The sequence below is a fragment of the Zosterops lateralis genome, assembly GCF_965231275.1.
Source record: "Zosterops lateralis genome assembly, chromosome: 5".
NCBI classification, from domain to species: Eukaryota; Metazoa; Chordata; class Aves; order Passeriformes; family Zosteropidae; genus Zosterops; species Zosterops lateralis.
Genome location: NC_139766.1, coordinates 27477831 through 27493565, shown reverse-complemented (window position 1 = coordinate 27493565; position 15735 = coordinate 27477831). Strand labels below are relative to the sequence as shown.

At 45.1% G+C, this 15735-nt stretch overlaps 1 protein-coding gene across 1 annotated transcript in view; it reads right to left on the bottom strand.

The window, feature by feature from the left end:
• Window positions 1–15084, bottom strand: part of KIT (KIT proto-oncogene, receptor tyrosine kinase) — a 53741-nt gene extending 38657 nt beyond the window's left edge. Inside the window, exon 1 of the mRNA XM_083861332.1 lies at window positions 14987–15084. Coding sequence (XP_083717458.1) covers window positions 14987–15047 — 61 coding nt within the window. The 5' untranslated portion in view covers window positions 15048–15084. The remainder of the gene's footprint in view (window positions 1–14986) is intronic.
• Between the last annotated feature and the right edge of the window lie 651 nt (window positions 15085–15735).

Genomic DNA, 15735 nt, shown 5'->3' with positions numbered 1-15735 from the left:
ATAAAAAAGTATCTCAGAATAAATAATTGCCAGGACGATTAGAAAAACATAATTTCATATTTTTATGGAATGTTTATGACTCTTACCTACTCTTTCCCCTAGGTCTCATCCTACCCATTCTGTTTAGGAGTTCAAGCTTTTGCAACACTTACTAGCTGGACTATCTAGCAAGTTACTGGAAAGTTTTTAGAGGCGGTAAACAACACAGCAGAGCCTGACCTGTCCAGAGGCACAAGAAATACATTATGTAGCAGAGGTGGGGAAAAAAAAATTATGAAACTAGCACACTGTGGTGAAGTATCACTCATATTTTGAGATTATTTTGCTATGATTCCTTTTTTGCAATCTATGAGTTCTCAGCAAAACAATTTACAAATTGAATAATGCCTTGTGCAAAGGATTCCCAGAGTGTAAAGTGTTTTTTTCCCTTGTCTTCTGAAAATAATTGCTCTTCAAAAAAAACTATGACAGTGTAGGAACAACCGGTTGTAAACATAATGAATACTAGATTTGCTCCGTATTATGCACCAAAATATCATCTGTCTTTAAAAACAGAATTAAATGGTCTTTACAAAGATGAGAATGACTTTGTATCTTCTTTTTGGAGGAATAATTAAGTGACAGAAATCTGAGAGTTTAACTAACAATTTGTAATCCAGTGCACTAATCCCCACAGCATGTGTCCATCTGCTCTCTCATCTTCTTTTCTCAGACTCATGTCTGACACTGCTCCATTTGTATGGCACCCCAGTGATGGGGCTCTTTCCAGGCTCCCTGTTGCTCTTGGAGACTCCAGTAACATGAACCATGTAATCACAGCCATGACACCAAGACTTGTAATTCAGGAATCAGTTGTGTTGGCAGTATATATGCTAGAGATAGTAAGGGATCTCCAAGTGCCAAACCCCACGATACAGTGTCTGCTGTCTCCTCCCAGAGCTCTGTGTTCAGATCATGGCTTTGCCAGTCACTAGCAGGACAGTAAACTTTCTGAGCAATGGGATGGAAAAACTCACTGCTATGTCTCAACTGGAGTTTTCCATGTGTGGGTATGCATCCTTACTTTGTTATCTACCCCACACCTGGGCATGCCTCCACCCTCTCTCCACCTCTTTACACCTTTGAAAAGGAGGTGGAGTAGTACTTCAATATTCAGTTGAGTGTCTCCAACTCAGTGAGGCCCACCTGATCATGGGAACAACTCAGGACAAGGAGAAGAGAGGAAACTTGTTTTCTGCCCACATGGGTCCTGTGGTCTCAAGTGGGGCAGATGATCCCACTGTGGATCATAGATGTGGATCCCACCATGACATTCAATGTTCCCCACCACCACATAGCCAGAGTACCACACTGGGAATCTGGCCTTCTAGAGCTGTCCTCAAGGGTAGCTAGAGGGTGTAGTTATTATATGCTAACAAAAATACACTGATAATGGCAAGTAAGTCACAGTTTTTAAAAAGCTAAAATCAACTTACAAGCTCAGAGTTGGACAACCCAAGTTCCATTTTGGATATACAAATTTGAGTCCTATAGCTGAAGAACTTTCACAACCCTAACTTCTCCTTGTAATACAACAAACTTGAGTTAAAAACTACAATGCTGGAATCACTTGAGAACAAGGCTATCTAACTGAAAAAAGAATATATGAATATATTAAAATGAAGGGAGAGGGAGGAAAGAGGAGGAGTAGAGCAGTTGTGAATTCTGCATGCAGAAGGAACATCTGGGAAAACCAGGCTGCAGGAATTAGAAAATCAAACAGCTCTAGATAATACTGATAGGAAATGCAGGTCAAACTGCAGGGATATGATTAAGGACAGCAGAATGTTCCTATAACAATTAAGGGATGTGCAAACAACAAAAGCTCACTTTAAGGAGTGAACCATCCTGGGAAAAAAACACTTTATGCTGCAGCTTTTCAGCCTCAGCACAACACTCCTGTAGCATGTAAGAGCACATCAAGTGCAAGTCCACATCAAGCTCACAAGCAACTGGAAACCATCTCCAGCTGCCAAGCAAACAAAGGATGTGGGACTGCCATGGAATAAAATGAAGAGTCAGACGCTTTGGATTTTATTCCCAGCTCTGCCACAGATTTCCTGCACAACCTAAGGCCAACAGGTTAGTCTCTCTGTGGCTGCTTCCTCTTTCAACTCTTATCTAAACATTAAAAGGAACAAGAAGTTTGTGGCAGCTCTATAACACAACAGATTGCTTCCAAAGAAAAATAAAACAAAAACCCCTGTGCCTTATCCCACACCCTTCCACTTTTGTGTTGTGTCAAACACCTCCCAAGGCAGAAGCACAGTACAGCTGCACAGTGCAGTCACAACCTGCTCACATCCAGTACCAGCCTCTCTGCCAAGCCCACGGGACCAGCAGCACCCTGCCAACAGGTTCATTGCTGCTCAGCAAGGGCAAATCCCTCACCCTGCCTCACCAAGGGCTAGGACACATCGAAAGGGCATGGCAGGCTCTTCTCAGTTTCTGCCTTTTCCCCCTTGCAGTTGTCCATAACCTTCATACTCATCATCATTTAAGCTGTACAAACACAGCACAACGACAACAGTGACCTGACCGTGACCTGATCCTGACCATGATTTCTAAAGCAGTTAACGTTTTTCTATCATAAATGCACAGAGGAGCTAAACTTCGAGTTACAGTATGTCCACAACTTTTGTGTAAGATTGAGGGGATTGGATACAATTGGAGAGACTTTTTTTTCAGTGCCTATGCATTCTGGGCACTGGCTTCATTTCAAGGGCTATCACACAGACCTCACTCACCGTGGTTTTCCATCTACAACAACATTAGAGTGCAGAAAAAAGAGATATGCTTTATCAGTTAAAGTAGTGGCACTGTTGTAGATGCAATGGTCCAGGGATATCAGCAAGACATGGCTTGCAGGGAAGTAATATCCTCTTTCAACATACCCAGCACTGCTGGAAAAAATGAACATGTTTTCAGACACACAAGTCCCCTGCAGGTCTGAAAGAAGAGCAGAAGCAAAACTATCTCTTTTATACAAGTGCAGAGGTCCTAGCCAGAAGCCTACTCAATCTTCTCTAGAGCATATACACACAGATCTAATTGAAGAGTATCACCTTTGGAACTCTGTTTCTTATTTGTTAAAGCCACTATGACAGCTGACATATGCTATTATGGACATGAATGTAAGATCCTTCCAATTACATTTTCTTCGTCCTGCCATTGCATGCCCCAAGGAAAAATATGAAGTGTCAAACCTGCACGTTAATTGCAGTGGAACAACTTGAATTTACTCTGATGTATAAAATCTCCCAGATTTTTCAAAGGAGAGATGCTATCATATGCTTACTTGTTTTGTTCCACTCCACTACACAGACACTCTCCCTTTATGCTAGATGAAAGTTTAGCAATGGCAAATGTCAGTTTTAAATTATTTGATCTGAAAGCTACATGAGATCCAGTTTCAGCCAGGCTGTGGGGGGAAAAGGTGGCCAGCAAAAGAAACCATCCACACTAGTGTCTTCCTCAAAGACATAGACCAAAAAATACCCAAAAACATGATTGTCCTTGCAAGTGTCATGGACTCTCAGCATAAAGACAAATCCTTGCTGACTGTCCCCTCTGCCCCAACTTCTTTTCAGAGACTGAAAAATTATCTGTCACTGGACACATAGTTAAGTCTAGGCTGATTACGCCTCCCTGCAGAACTAAGCGGTTTGTTTCTAACCCATCTCCCAGGGTCGGTGCTATCTGCTGACCAACAGACTCTTCACTGTTGTGTTTTCCAAGCAAAAATTAAGAGCTCACAAGCTTGTGCTCGCTCTGAAGTTTTCGATTCTTGGAAGCTATATATTATTAAGCAGAAGACCAATGTAGAGGATTAATGAGGGCTTTGAATTTACCCAGCTGCATGAGGGCAACCCCTGTCTTCCCACCCAGCGCTGCTTGCCCCTCACCCCAAAAAGGAAGGGGCAGAGGAAGGGCACTGTGGAGAGCAGGAGGCAGGAGCTCACCAGCACAGCACTCAAAGGCACAGCCAAGCTGGCTCCATCTGCAAACAGCAGCAAGGAGAAATTAAGATCTCCCACACAAAGAGCAAGTGTGGAACCAGCCAGCTGATTCCCACCCATGGCAAACTCAAGAGAGGAAGTGGCAGGAGGTTAGAACAAAGGCTGTCTTTATCATCTGTGGAGGCATGAGCATGGGGAATTACAGAGGCTGTGGCTGTGAGGCACCCCCCTTTGCAGTGAAGGCTCATGGTAACCTTTCAGCTCTACAGTCTGGGGTTGCACCTACATGGACCTGCCTCATGACATACCTCATGCCCTGGCAGGGTGCTTCACAAAACAAGTAAGAGGCACTTGGTGCTTACCACTTGCAGAGAAAAAGAGTTCAGGAGACTGAGGGGACACCCAGCTACATCTGGAGAGAGGTTATGCACTGCCCAGAAGATGTGGTGAATCAGGAAGAGCCAGTATCAGAGATAGGTAGCAAGAAGACAAATCTAACCACCTCCATAGACCCTGTACATGCCACTCTTCGAGAGAAACATTCACAAAATCTTCAGGCAGGATAACCATGAGCACCTGAGACAACCCCTGGCTTGTGGGTGGAAACCAGCAGATCCTCCTGCAGGGGGTCTTGTCACATCAATTAGTGATGTAGCTAACAGCACTTTGCTTCAGTCCTTCAGAAGCAGGCCTAGCAGAGCAGATTCCCCAGATGACCTCCAAAACCGTGTGAGAGCTGCCCTATGCAGGCATCCCCTCAAGGCCAGGGGCTGGGGGAAGCAACAACACACCTTCCTCCTCCCCACTGGCTTTATATCCCTTGCTGGGGTGAAGGAAATCCAGCCATGCAAACAGGCTATTGTTCCCGCCTGCTGAGCAGCTTGCCCTTTCTGACAGGCATCCTTCACTCTGCAAATAGAGCCATTTGTCAAGACAGACATGTAGCTGAATATAATTCTAGTTTAGCACACAGACTAAATGGCTACAGCAAGATCAAACACCATGTTTCTTTCTGAGGCTGAGTATGGTACTTCCCTGATTCCTCCTTTCCTGAGAAGTCACAGCTTTGGAGCTTTTTCTGTTGTTGTGGGGCTTGTTTTTTGAAGGAGTACCATGTGCACTACAGTAGCCCAGTCACTTATCTTGAAGCACTATGTGTGACAACCTACGCTAGGTGATTAATTAATTTCATTATGCTACTATTGTACTGACACACTGTGGTCTCATACCTAAACTTCCCACCATGGAAGGAATCTACAGGCAAAGTATTAATGAATAAAACTAAATCCAATGCATGACTGACCTGCCAGGTTGTTTGGTTTTTTTTAAAACTAGAATGATCTCTGCTTACAACAACTACCTGATAATTCTTATTCAAAGAGAAATACAGAGTACAGCTAAACATGTATGTATGTACACACACAAGTGGATTTGCAAAAAAAAACCAAAAGAGCAACTGTATGCCACAGCACTTGTCAGTATTGAGATTTATACAGTTAGACTGATCCTTACTCTTACTGAATTATTGCCTTCTTCCCCCTAATTTCCAAAATTACTTATTAACCAGCTGTTCCCACAGTTAGTTTTGTCAGCTGTTAGACATATAAACAAACAAATTATGAAGTAAGTGTGGAGAATGATTAGAAGGAATGAAAAAGCACACTAATGCATAGTGTATTCATATTCAGCTGTCAAGCATCCCATCTATTCCTTTAATGGCTTTCTTCTTACTTCTCTTTGCTGACATTTACATTAAAAGGTGCAGTGTCTTTCAACTTCCATTTTGAACGAATGTTCTTTGTAATGAGCAACATAGGCTTGAAAGCATGTTTTCTGAAATGCAGTGAAAAGGTAATTTTAATGAAGAGAAATGAGAAAACTGGAGAACAGTAAATCGTTTTGCAATCTGAATTAATGCCTATTTGGAAAAGACTCAACTGAGGAAGGAGATGTAAGACTTTTGGCAATGTGAATTCTAATTATTTCAAGACTTGGCAGTAATTTTATCGAATAGTAGCAATTTCATTAAAAGGTGCACTGGTAATCATCTACATAAGGCCTCCAGAGGGAAAATATACCAATAATTGCATAATTATGTTATCACTGCTCATACTATGGACCACATTAAATACCACAAAGAGGAACACTGCTTTTTACTTTCTCTAGATATTCAGTTCAGTACATTTTCCTAGAAGATTACAGCAATAAACAAGACTTTCAGATTAGCATGTTCACCAAATTTTGCAGAAAAGACACAGCTATCTTTTATGTCCATAATACTTTGTATTCTCTTTTCCTTCACTGAAAGAGCCGACAGATTAATGAGAAAAATTCTGGGTTTAGTAACAAGATAGAGTATTTATATAGCTGTGTTATCAAAATACAAGTCATTGCATCATGTAATGCAGGCACATGGCACAGGACCCATTTAAGAGGCAGGTTTTAGGATATTTCCACATTCGTTCATATAAATTAAGTGTATCTATTCAGAGATTTTTGACAAGCCTGCAAGAAGTTAGATTTCCCTTGTCTTAATGACACTTAAAGTTTTCTATTAAGATGTTGGTAAAAAATTCTTGTGAAAGTGTCCACCAGCAATATCTGTCACTGATGTTGTCTTAGATAGAAGTGCTTTGAATAGAGAGACTTGGATATATTTCCGACAATTCCGCTTCAATTCCTCAGTCTTCTGGCAATGAGGTAAATAACGCGCCTGTTGAACTTCATCTCCAATATCACAGAAGTCTGACTTGTAGTTTTTGCTTTTAAATTGTACTTTATTTTCTAGTTTATTTATAAGCCTTATCAGAAATTGCATATACATTGCATATATATAGGTAACTGCTTACTGAAAAGCAGTCCTCCTTCCTGCTCAGGAGAGGCACAGGGGACTACTTAATGTGAGTGCAGCCTGAGGGCCTGCTTAAACAGGGAATTCCATTTCAGCATCTCTTCTGAGTATGTCTAGCTTACAGGAGACCAGAACACACAGGGCTTACTTCTGCTCCTTCCATCTGACCTCTTTCATGCTGCATACCTCAAATCCTAGGTATGATAACATCAATACTACTGCAAAGTCAGCAATTTTATGTATAATACCTGGAAGTCAGATATGCTATGGAATAGGAAACTTTAACAGCTTGTGTTAAAATGAACACTACTGGGAGGAAGCTTTATTTTGGGGAAGATAACATAATTTCTGTTCAAAGTACAAAGTTATGCTCATCCAAGCATAGAAAGTACTTCAATGACATAGACAACAGCAAACAAGCATCAGAAGTGAAGAAGAGAATCAGCCAGCCACTAAGCAGCAGAAAATGAATATCCCAAAATCAGGTCCTGACATGGAATTGTATATAAGGCATACAAACAGAACCGTTTCAGGTAAAATTACCCTATTAAGCTGCATACTTAATTTAATACAACATGAAAAGTAAAATCACAGCATTTTTATAATGCACATTTTCCTTTGAAAAGGTAAAAATACTCGGCAGTGATTTTGAAAATGCAACGTAAATTTAAATTTACAGCTCCTCTAACCATTAAAAAAATAAAAGCAAACATTTATTCAAGCTGTACATTTGCCATCAACATTTTAAAGAGAATACAACTACTGGAGTCATCAAAATCAGCCCCTGAGCACCTTTAGGCAGGTTGTGCTATAGCAATAAACCAGCCTTTGGCATCTGGAGTTTCCTAGCAGGTGCAGAGAAAATATTTCCTTTATTTCGGTTTGTTCAGTACAACTCAATTAAGCAACTAGTCCATTCAAAGAGGAGCTACTGATCTGGAGCTGAAAAAAACCATGAATGTTTCTTTCCACTGCTATTCCAAGAACAAGGAGAGAATGACATGGACTCATTCTAAAACTTTTGTAGCATAGTGATACAAGTCACCAGTTTTGACTACAGATAGGCCTTTCAGGCATTAATTCTTTATTTCAAAACATTTCTCAATGAGTTTTTTCTTCTGAATTGGCCAGCTTCTATGTGGTGCTATTTTTTATCTAACAGAAGAACATTTCAGAATTCTTGTTTCTTTCATTGTAATCAATGCAAATCATCAGTAAAAATCAATTAGCTAATAAAAGAAACGTCAACATTTTCTATTTTCATACTAAAACATACACATGAACAAGCAGGATCAGTGTATGTATAACAAGCTACATAATTGCTTAAATACAGGCACAGTGATTAATCAAAGTAAGTATAACATTAACTCCAAAGGCTATATTTAATTAAAACTCTATCTCAATGGTAATAAAGGAGGTTAAACCTTTCTTTGCAAAATGATTAAGTACAAATGCAAAACAGTTAAAATGAGGCTTACTGTTGGCTGATTTAAATCATGATTAAAATCAGATTTACAATGCTTTGAATCAAATTGAAGCACATAGTACAGGGGGAGGTAACTATTTTATTGAACCTGGAAACACTGCATTTCTCATTTGCAGTCAGATGTCAATTTTACACATCATATCTGAATGAAATGCAAACAAGTCTGAGAGGGCTGAGAAGAGCAGGAGGAGGAGTTACAGAAGACATTACAAAAGAAAATGTTGGAAAAGCTTTATCATAGAAAAGAAAAGCTGAAAGGTTATATTGTCAATGTGTAAAATATTATTTAAAAAGCATGGTGATGAGTAGTTATATCCAAAAGACCAGGAGAACAAGAGCATGGAATTAAGCAACCAGCAAGGGAGATTAGGTATCAGAAGAAGCTTTTGACCTTTAATAACTATTTACAAGAAAAAAACAGGTGGTAAGAGTCTGCAGCACAAATCTGCCTTTAGAGCAGGTTAGGACAGAAGTCTGTGTGGGAGATCTGCTCCATCTGACTACAAGGAAGAGCTGGGGACACACCAGGTCTCTGCAGGTCTCCTCCAGCCTTACCCATAGTTCTGTGGGAGCTTTCTAAGACTTGCCATGTCTCTTAGGAACCCAGCTGCAGGACGAAGATGAATGCATAAGAAAGTCAGGTTTAATTCAGCAAAGAATAAAGTTTCTAGTCCTGAGGCCTGCAGATAAAACATTTAACATGTGACATCCAGTGCAGCCATTAACTCCTGAACAAAAAATAGATTAAGTAAGAGAGCCAGGTGCAAGTTTTAAATCTCACAATACCCATCAGCAGAAATCTAGTTAGTTCTGAAAGGCCTAGGTATGTGAACACCCAAAACATTTCTATTACACAGCTCACTGGGATTTTCCACCCCTTCAAAGCATGCAGGCTCTCAATGACAGGTTATAACCAACAAGCTTGATTTCTTTTTCCTGTGTGGCTTTTGCTCAATGCCTTTCTGTAAAATAAATCCACTCCAGCCTTCTCTTCTCCAGACTGAACAACCTCAGCTCTCTCAGCCTGTCTTCACAGGAGACTTGCTCCAGCCCCCTGGTCCCCCACGAGGAGCATGGTCACCCAGGATGAGCAGAGGAGCACTGCCTAGCTTCACACAGTGACTGACAGGAAAAGATAGGAGATGCAGGACTAACCTGGCATTTGCCATGCTTCCAAAGAACCTGTAACAGATGCATCTCTCTGATTTTCACATTTGCCTGCCACAGTTTTCATCTCTTCTTAACTTAAATCGGCCCATGCATCCTCTTTATCACTTGGATTTACAACTGCCGATGCCTAGTTGACCAGAGAATGCTTCTCCATATCAGGTATTTGATTGTGTTACATGATTACAGATTCAGCTGCCAAGATGACATTTAAAATTATAGACATTTAATGCAGTCAGCCTCCCCAGTGACAAAAAAACCCTGTAGCCCCTAATGTAACCTACTGATGCTTCATTTTAGTTCAATTTCCAGAAATGATCCCTATGGAGCCACCCAGAAGTTGCATAGCATGTTAGCAACATTAGAAACTTTCTGTTATTTACATGCCTCTTTGCTATCAAAGTCAAGAGCCTTACATTCTGGAAAAAAAAAAAATCTTTTGCAACATGAAAAATACCATTAAAAATCCATTAAATCTCAAAACCTGTGTTTTCAGAATAAATCAATATAATCCCCAAGAGGAAATCCACTGAGAGAGTAACATTTACTGAGCTTTCTAATTGGTATCCCCTAGAAAATAGGAGTCACATTCTACCCTCAAACACAGATGTTTACACTCTCCTTATGCTTTTATCACAACAGCAGCAATCTTGGCGAGTGGACAAACAATACACTTCAGTTGTCATTATGTTTGGCAGCCAGCCAAGGAGACTGCTCACACGCGTAAAATTACATTCATTTGCGACTGTTTGCACGATTCATTGTCAAACAGGAGCCTACTGGAAAAAAAGCCTTCTGGTTTCCTAAAAGTCACTGAAAAAGCCAAGCACAATACTATAGAACACAGTAATATAGAAGAATATTAGTAATTTAAAAATTCCTTTTATGCCAAGGTCTCATAATTTCTGTGTGCACTCCCTTCAGACTTTTTTAAATAAATGACCAAAACTTTCCTTAGATGCACACTTTCCTTGGCGGCTGCAACATCAGCTCTTTTCTCCAGCCTAGAGTTACAATGAACACCTTAAACTCTTTTACAGCTGAGAAGCCCCAACCAGGGAAGCTGAGTTTCTAAGGGACAGAAACATCTGCAAGTTTTTTCTTGTGCACAGGAACAGGGAAAGAAGACATTCAAAAATTTTAAAAAGGTAAAGCTTTGTACTTAAAGTGAGAGGGTACTTAGAGTAAATGCAATGCATTAGGATATCAGACCTCATTTCCTCTAGCCATTCTCTGAACAGCTGAAAGAGACTTAAGGAAATGAGTCAAAATCCTGGAAGATGTTTGTACTAGATGAAAAAGAAAACAACATCTGTAAAATCATGTGTCACATCCATAGAGCACGACAATGTGTAACACTTGATCTCTGCAATGGCCTTCATCTTCGTGGACAGAGGAAAAAAAAAGCTGAAAAGTGACTTAACCTTGAGCAATTACTGCCTCTCTTCTACAAGACTGATATGAGATTCTATCAGTCATTGTGTGTTGTAGATAAACATATATGTTGTTGAAACTCTTTGATCCTGTGTGGTTCTTGTTTAATCCAGAATTTGTTGTTCCTTACCTTCAGATTCCATCAGACTGTTTACTGTTCAGACTAGAAAGCCGCTTTCCGTCAAACTACAAATGCCTAGTAGTTGGTATTTAGTTTGGCAGCTCCAGATATGCCCTAAAAATCTTTTTAATAGCTTGTAGTAACAATAAATTATACTTCAGAGAGAAATCCAAATACTATAGAGATACCATTAGCCTCTCAGAACAGACCAGAGAGCAAAAAGGACAAGCTTCACTAGGAGAACCTCCTACTGACTGCAATATGACTCAGATGTTTCCCCCAAGACCTGTCCTAGCTCGTGTTTACACATGCTAAAGACATATCCCTTGCAATTCCACCTGTATCCTGGTGCAGTATGTCCCTTCTGGAGGTGACTCAGGATCCTTTGCCTAATTCAGGCACCTGCAAAGAAGTGTTACTGTTTGGACAATCACTTGGAGAGCTGAAACGAGATGGAAAACCCACAGAGAGCCAATACAACCCAACAGTATTACCAGCTGCAGTCATCTGTTGACAAGAGGCTCTCTCTGGCAAAATAAGCACATGGAAATGCCTTCAGTCTCTATGTAGTCCTGCATTTAAACAGGATGTAAATGGGAGTCTCAGTTCTTGCCAAATTTGTCACATTCTTTATTATAAAGCCTGAACAAAAATCACTTATGCACTTGAAGGGAAAGAGTTCCCAGTGGCAGTGCACGGAAGAGGAGTTGAATATTGAGCCATCTTTGACATTTCCATTCTGCTCCTGGCAGTGGCCTTAGGCCACATTTCTGCACAGGAGACTCTGCACTGCCACAGGGGAGGAAGGAAAAGAAGAAGGAGAGAGCAGAGATGGAAACAGGAGTAGGAAGGGCAGAATACTCAGATGGCTTGAGGGGGGTCAAGGCAGTGACTGAATGACAGCAATCAGAATCCTCATCAAATTCAATCTTCCTCCTTCAAGCTTCCTCCCTCATGGCTGACAGGTAGCAGGGAGCATCATGAAAACAGACATTCTTCCCTCTGGGCACAGGGGGAGACTCCTATTACTCTGCAGCTGATTGGAAAAAAAAAAAAAAAGGTTGCATTGATGGATGGATGGATGCTGAAAGGAACCATGTCCAGCCTTCCATGACCACGGGATGGAAATGCAAGAAACTCTGGCAGAGTACTGGATGGTAGGAGACAAAGCAAGCCTTGAGGGAGGACAGGAGAAGCAGGGAGAAGATTGTTCCAGAATATTGCATCAAAATGAGGATGAGGCAAGTCCCAAATGGAAGGAAATACGGAAGCATGTTAGTTTGCAAGAAAAACAAAAAGTAGGAAGGCACTATGAACAGAAAAGATGAATGGTTTACCCTTTAAGAAGGTACATTAATCTGTTTTCTACATCCTACTTCCCAGTTTGCATCCAAAGGAAGAAGCTTTTGACCAACCGCCAAAAAACGATACTTATTATAAATCTGTATACTGATAAACAGGATAGGTCTCAACAGAGACTGTGGGAGATCATCCCAGACAAGTGTCTCTACACAGAGGCAAAACCAAAAGTAGCACAGGGTCAAACTAACTCTAGAGCAATCCAGATGCGCAAGTCAGCTCTGTCTGCCTGTCACTTCTGATGTTCCTATGCTGCTGCCAGGACTTGAACCATCACGCCGATACCTCCCCCAGCACCACAAAACTAGCCCAGAATACTCCTACATTGGTGGATCACACGGATGATGCACATACATAGCCAAGGACAGCTGTCTTTTGCAGCAGCGAGTTATTTCTTACAACAGCAAGTTATTTCTTTCTTGTGTGGTTTTGTTCACTCAAGTTTTTGTCTGACATGTCCCTGAAGTCTCCCACAAGTGTATAAACCCAGAAGGAGAAGAAGGATCATGAGAAAAGTTCTGTCCTTGCTTCTCCAGTACCCTGGAAACTGCACCTCTGTCTTCCAGGACACGGTGCCAGTGTGACCTGTTTCTCAAGCTTTCCTTAAGGGCAGTCGAACTATATGATGAAGGATAACCTTAAACTGCAGGCAAGAAACACATGGAGTAAAGAAATTTGGTGGGTATTAATCATTTCAACATTTTTTAAATTTCTTTCAAGGAACAACTCATTGGTAGGAGACTTTCCCACTCCTGTGGCCACAGCATTTTGCAGCCTTATGTGAGCACTTCTAAATAGGAAAGCCCAAATTGCCAGATACCACATTTACTCAAATTACCAATAAGCAAAAAGCAGCAAACAAAAAGTTACCTAAACAAAACTATTAACGTGTCCTAAAGTTAAATGTCTTACAATGAAGAAGTGTAAATTGTCACTACTGTTTGGTTTCTGGTGTTTTAGTGGTAGTGCTCCCATGGGCAGAGGCTGGCAGCGTCACACAGGGTGCTCTGCAAGGCTCCTCTCTGGTGGTGGCAGCAGACGTTAAACACCTATTGCTGTCATCGCTTCCCTGGATCCCCAGCTCGTTCTTCGATAAACAGCGAAAGAACCTTTCCCGTTATCTCTTTCAGACTTCAGTGCCCATGGCCAAATTCCTTCCCAAGTCTAGCAGCGACCTCCTTCCAGCACCTTCCCCTGCCCATCGCCAAACACCTCCTGAGCCCTACGAACCATGCAAGGAGATGCACGGCGGCTCTGAAAGGACGTGCCAAGTTGCCCAGTTCGGCAGTATTTAAAACCATCACACCTGTGCTCCAGGGCTGTGAGGTCAAGCAAATAAACCCCTTTTTTAAAAAGGGGTGGAAAGGAACCTACAACACACCAAAGTTTCAGCACCAGCTGATCCCCCGAAGGCCTGAAAGGCACCCGTCGCCCTCCTGTTCACCGGGAAGGTTCGTCAGTGCCGGAGAGACCGGCCCCGACGGCTCGTCCCGCGGGGAGCCCTGCACCGGGCACCGAGCACCGAGCCCTGTCCGGGCACCGAGCCCTGCCCCGGGCACCGAGCACCGAACCCTGCCCCGGGCACCGAGCCCTGCCCCGGGCACCGAGCACCGAACCCTGCCCCGGGCACCGAGCCCTGCCCCGGGCACCGAGCACCGAACCCTGCCCCGGGCACCGAACCCTGCCCCGGGCACCGGGCACCGAACCCTGCCCCGGGCACCGAGCCCTGCCCCGGGCATCGGGCACCGAACCCTGCCCCGGGCACCGAGCCCACCTGCGGCCCCGGGAGGCGCACCCCGCCAGACACCGGCCGCTCGTTCCTGCCCATTGTTAACGAGCACTCAACCCCGGGGACATTCTGTACTGATCCCCGGATAGTTTATTGTCAAAACAGCCCGGCCGGAGAGGTGGAGGGGGGTGGAGGGGCTCCTGCCGGCCCCTCTCCCAGCCCCGGGCAGCCGCGCACGGGAAACAAAGGACTTTATTTTCCCCGGCGGGGCGTCCCACAAGGGCAGCGCGGGGCCGTGCCGGGCACACCGCGGGGCGATGCCGGGCACTCCGCGGGGCGATGCCGGGCACACCGCGGGGCCGTGCCGGGCACAGCGCGGGGCCGTGCCGGGCACAGCGCGGGGCCATGCCGGGCACAGCGCGGGGCGATGCCGGGCACTCCGCGGGGCGATGCCGGGCACAGCGCGGGGCGATGCCGGGCACTCCGCGGGGCCATGCCGGGCACAGCGCGGGGCGATGCCGGGCACTCCGCGGGGCGATGCCGGGCACAGCGCGGGGCGATGCCGGGCACACCGCGGGGCGATGCCGGGCACACCGCGGGGCCATGCCGGGCACACCGCGGGGCCATGCCGGGCACACCGCGGGGCCATGCCGGGCACACCGCGGGGCGATGCCGGGCACAGCGCGGGCTGCTGCCCGAGCCCCGGCGCCGCGCTGCTCCGCGGAACGGGCTGACAGCGCCCAAGTTTTCCCCGCCGACCCCGACCCCGACCCCGGCCCCGGCCCCGGCCCCGGCCCCGGCCCCGGCCCCGCGGGGCTCCGCGCCCGCCCGCGGCTCCCACCTGCGGGAAGGAGGCTCAGCAGCAGCAGCAGCAGCTCCCGGGCGAGGATCGCGCCCTCCATCCCGGCGCCGCCGCCGCTCGCACCGCCCGGGCGGAGATGCCCGAGCCCCGCGGGAGGGAGCGGAGTAGAGGCGGCCCCGCCCCGCCCCCGCCCCGCCGCGGGGATGGGCGCAGGTGAGCGGCTCCCCCGCCCCCCGGGAACGGCCGCGCTCCGGGGCCTCGGCTGGGCTCGCCAGAGAACCCCTGAACAGAATGGGTAAAGAAAAAAGGGCAGAGCGCGGTGGCTGGGTGCGCGCACGGCGCTGTCGGGCTCGCCCTCCTCTGGGGCAGCGCTGTGCCGTGCCCAGCACCGCCCGGGGGAGCGGGGCTGCCCACTCCTGGGGAACGTGGACCCGAGAAAGGGGCGGGGGAGCTCGGGAGCTGGAAACGGAGAGAGCATCCCTCAAAGGGCAGCTACAAAGCCGTTTGCCGAGCTTTGAAATCCTCACTGATCGCTCCCGGAGGTGTTACAGTAGGTTCTGGAGGCACCAAAGGTGTCGCCTCCGCCCTGGCTCGCACTGCTGGGATGGACTGAGCCCGCTGTGCGCCACCGCCTCTAACGGGCCGCAGCACCTCGAGTGAGAGTTAGAAATGTGCACTGTGGCACAAAGCAAAGACTTAAAGAAGTGGCTGGTTTGGTATGGAAGAGAGAAAACTGACAGGGAGCTTAAACATGGAAAAGGTCCTTAAGAAAAGGATTGCGAGCGATT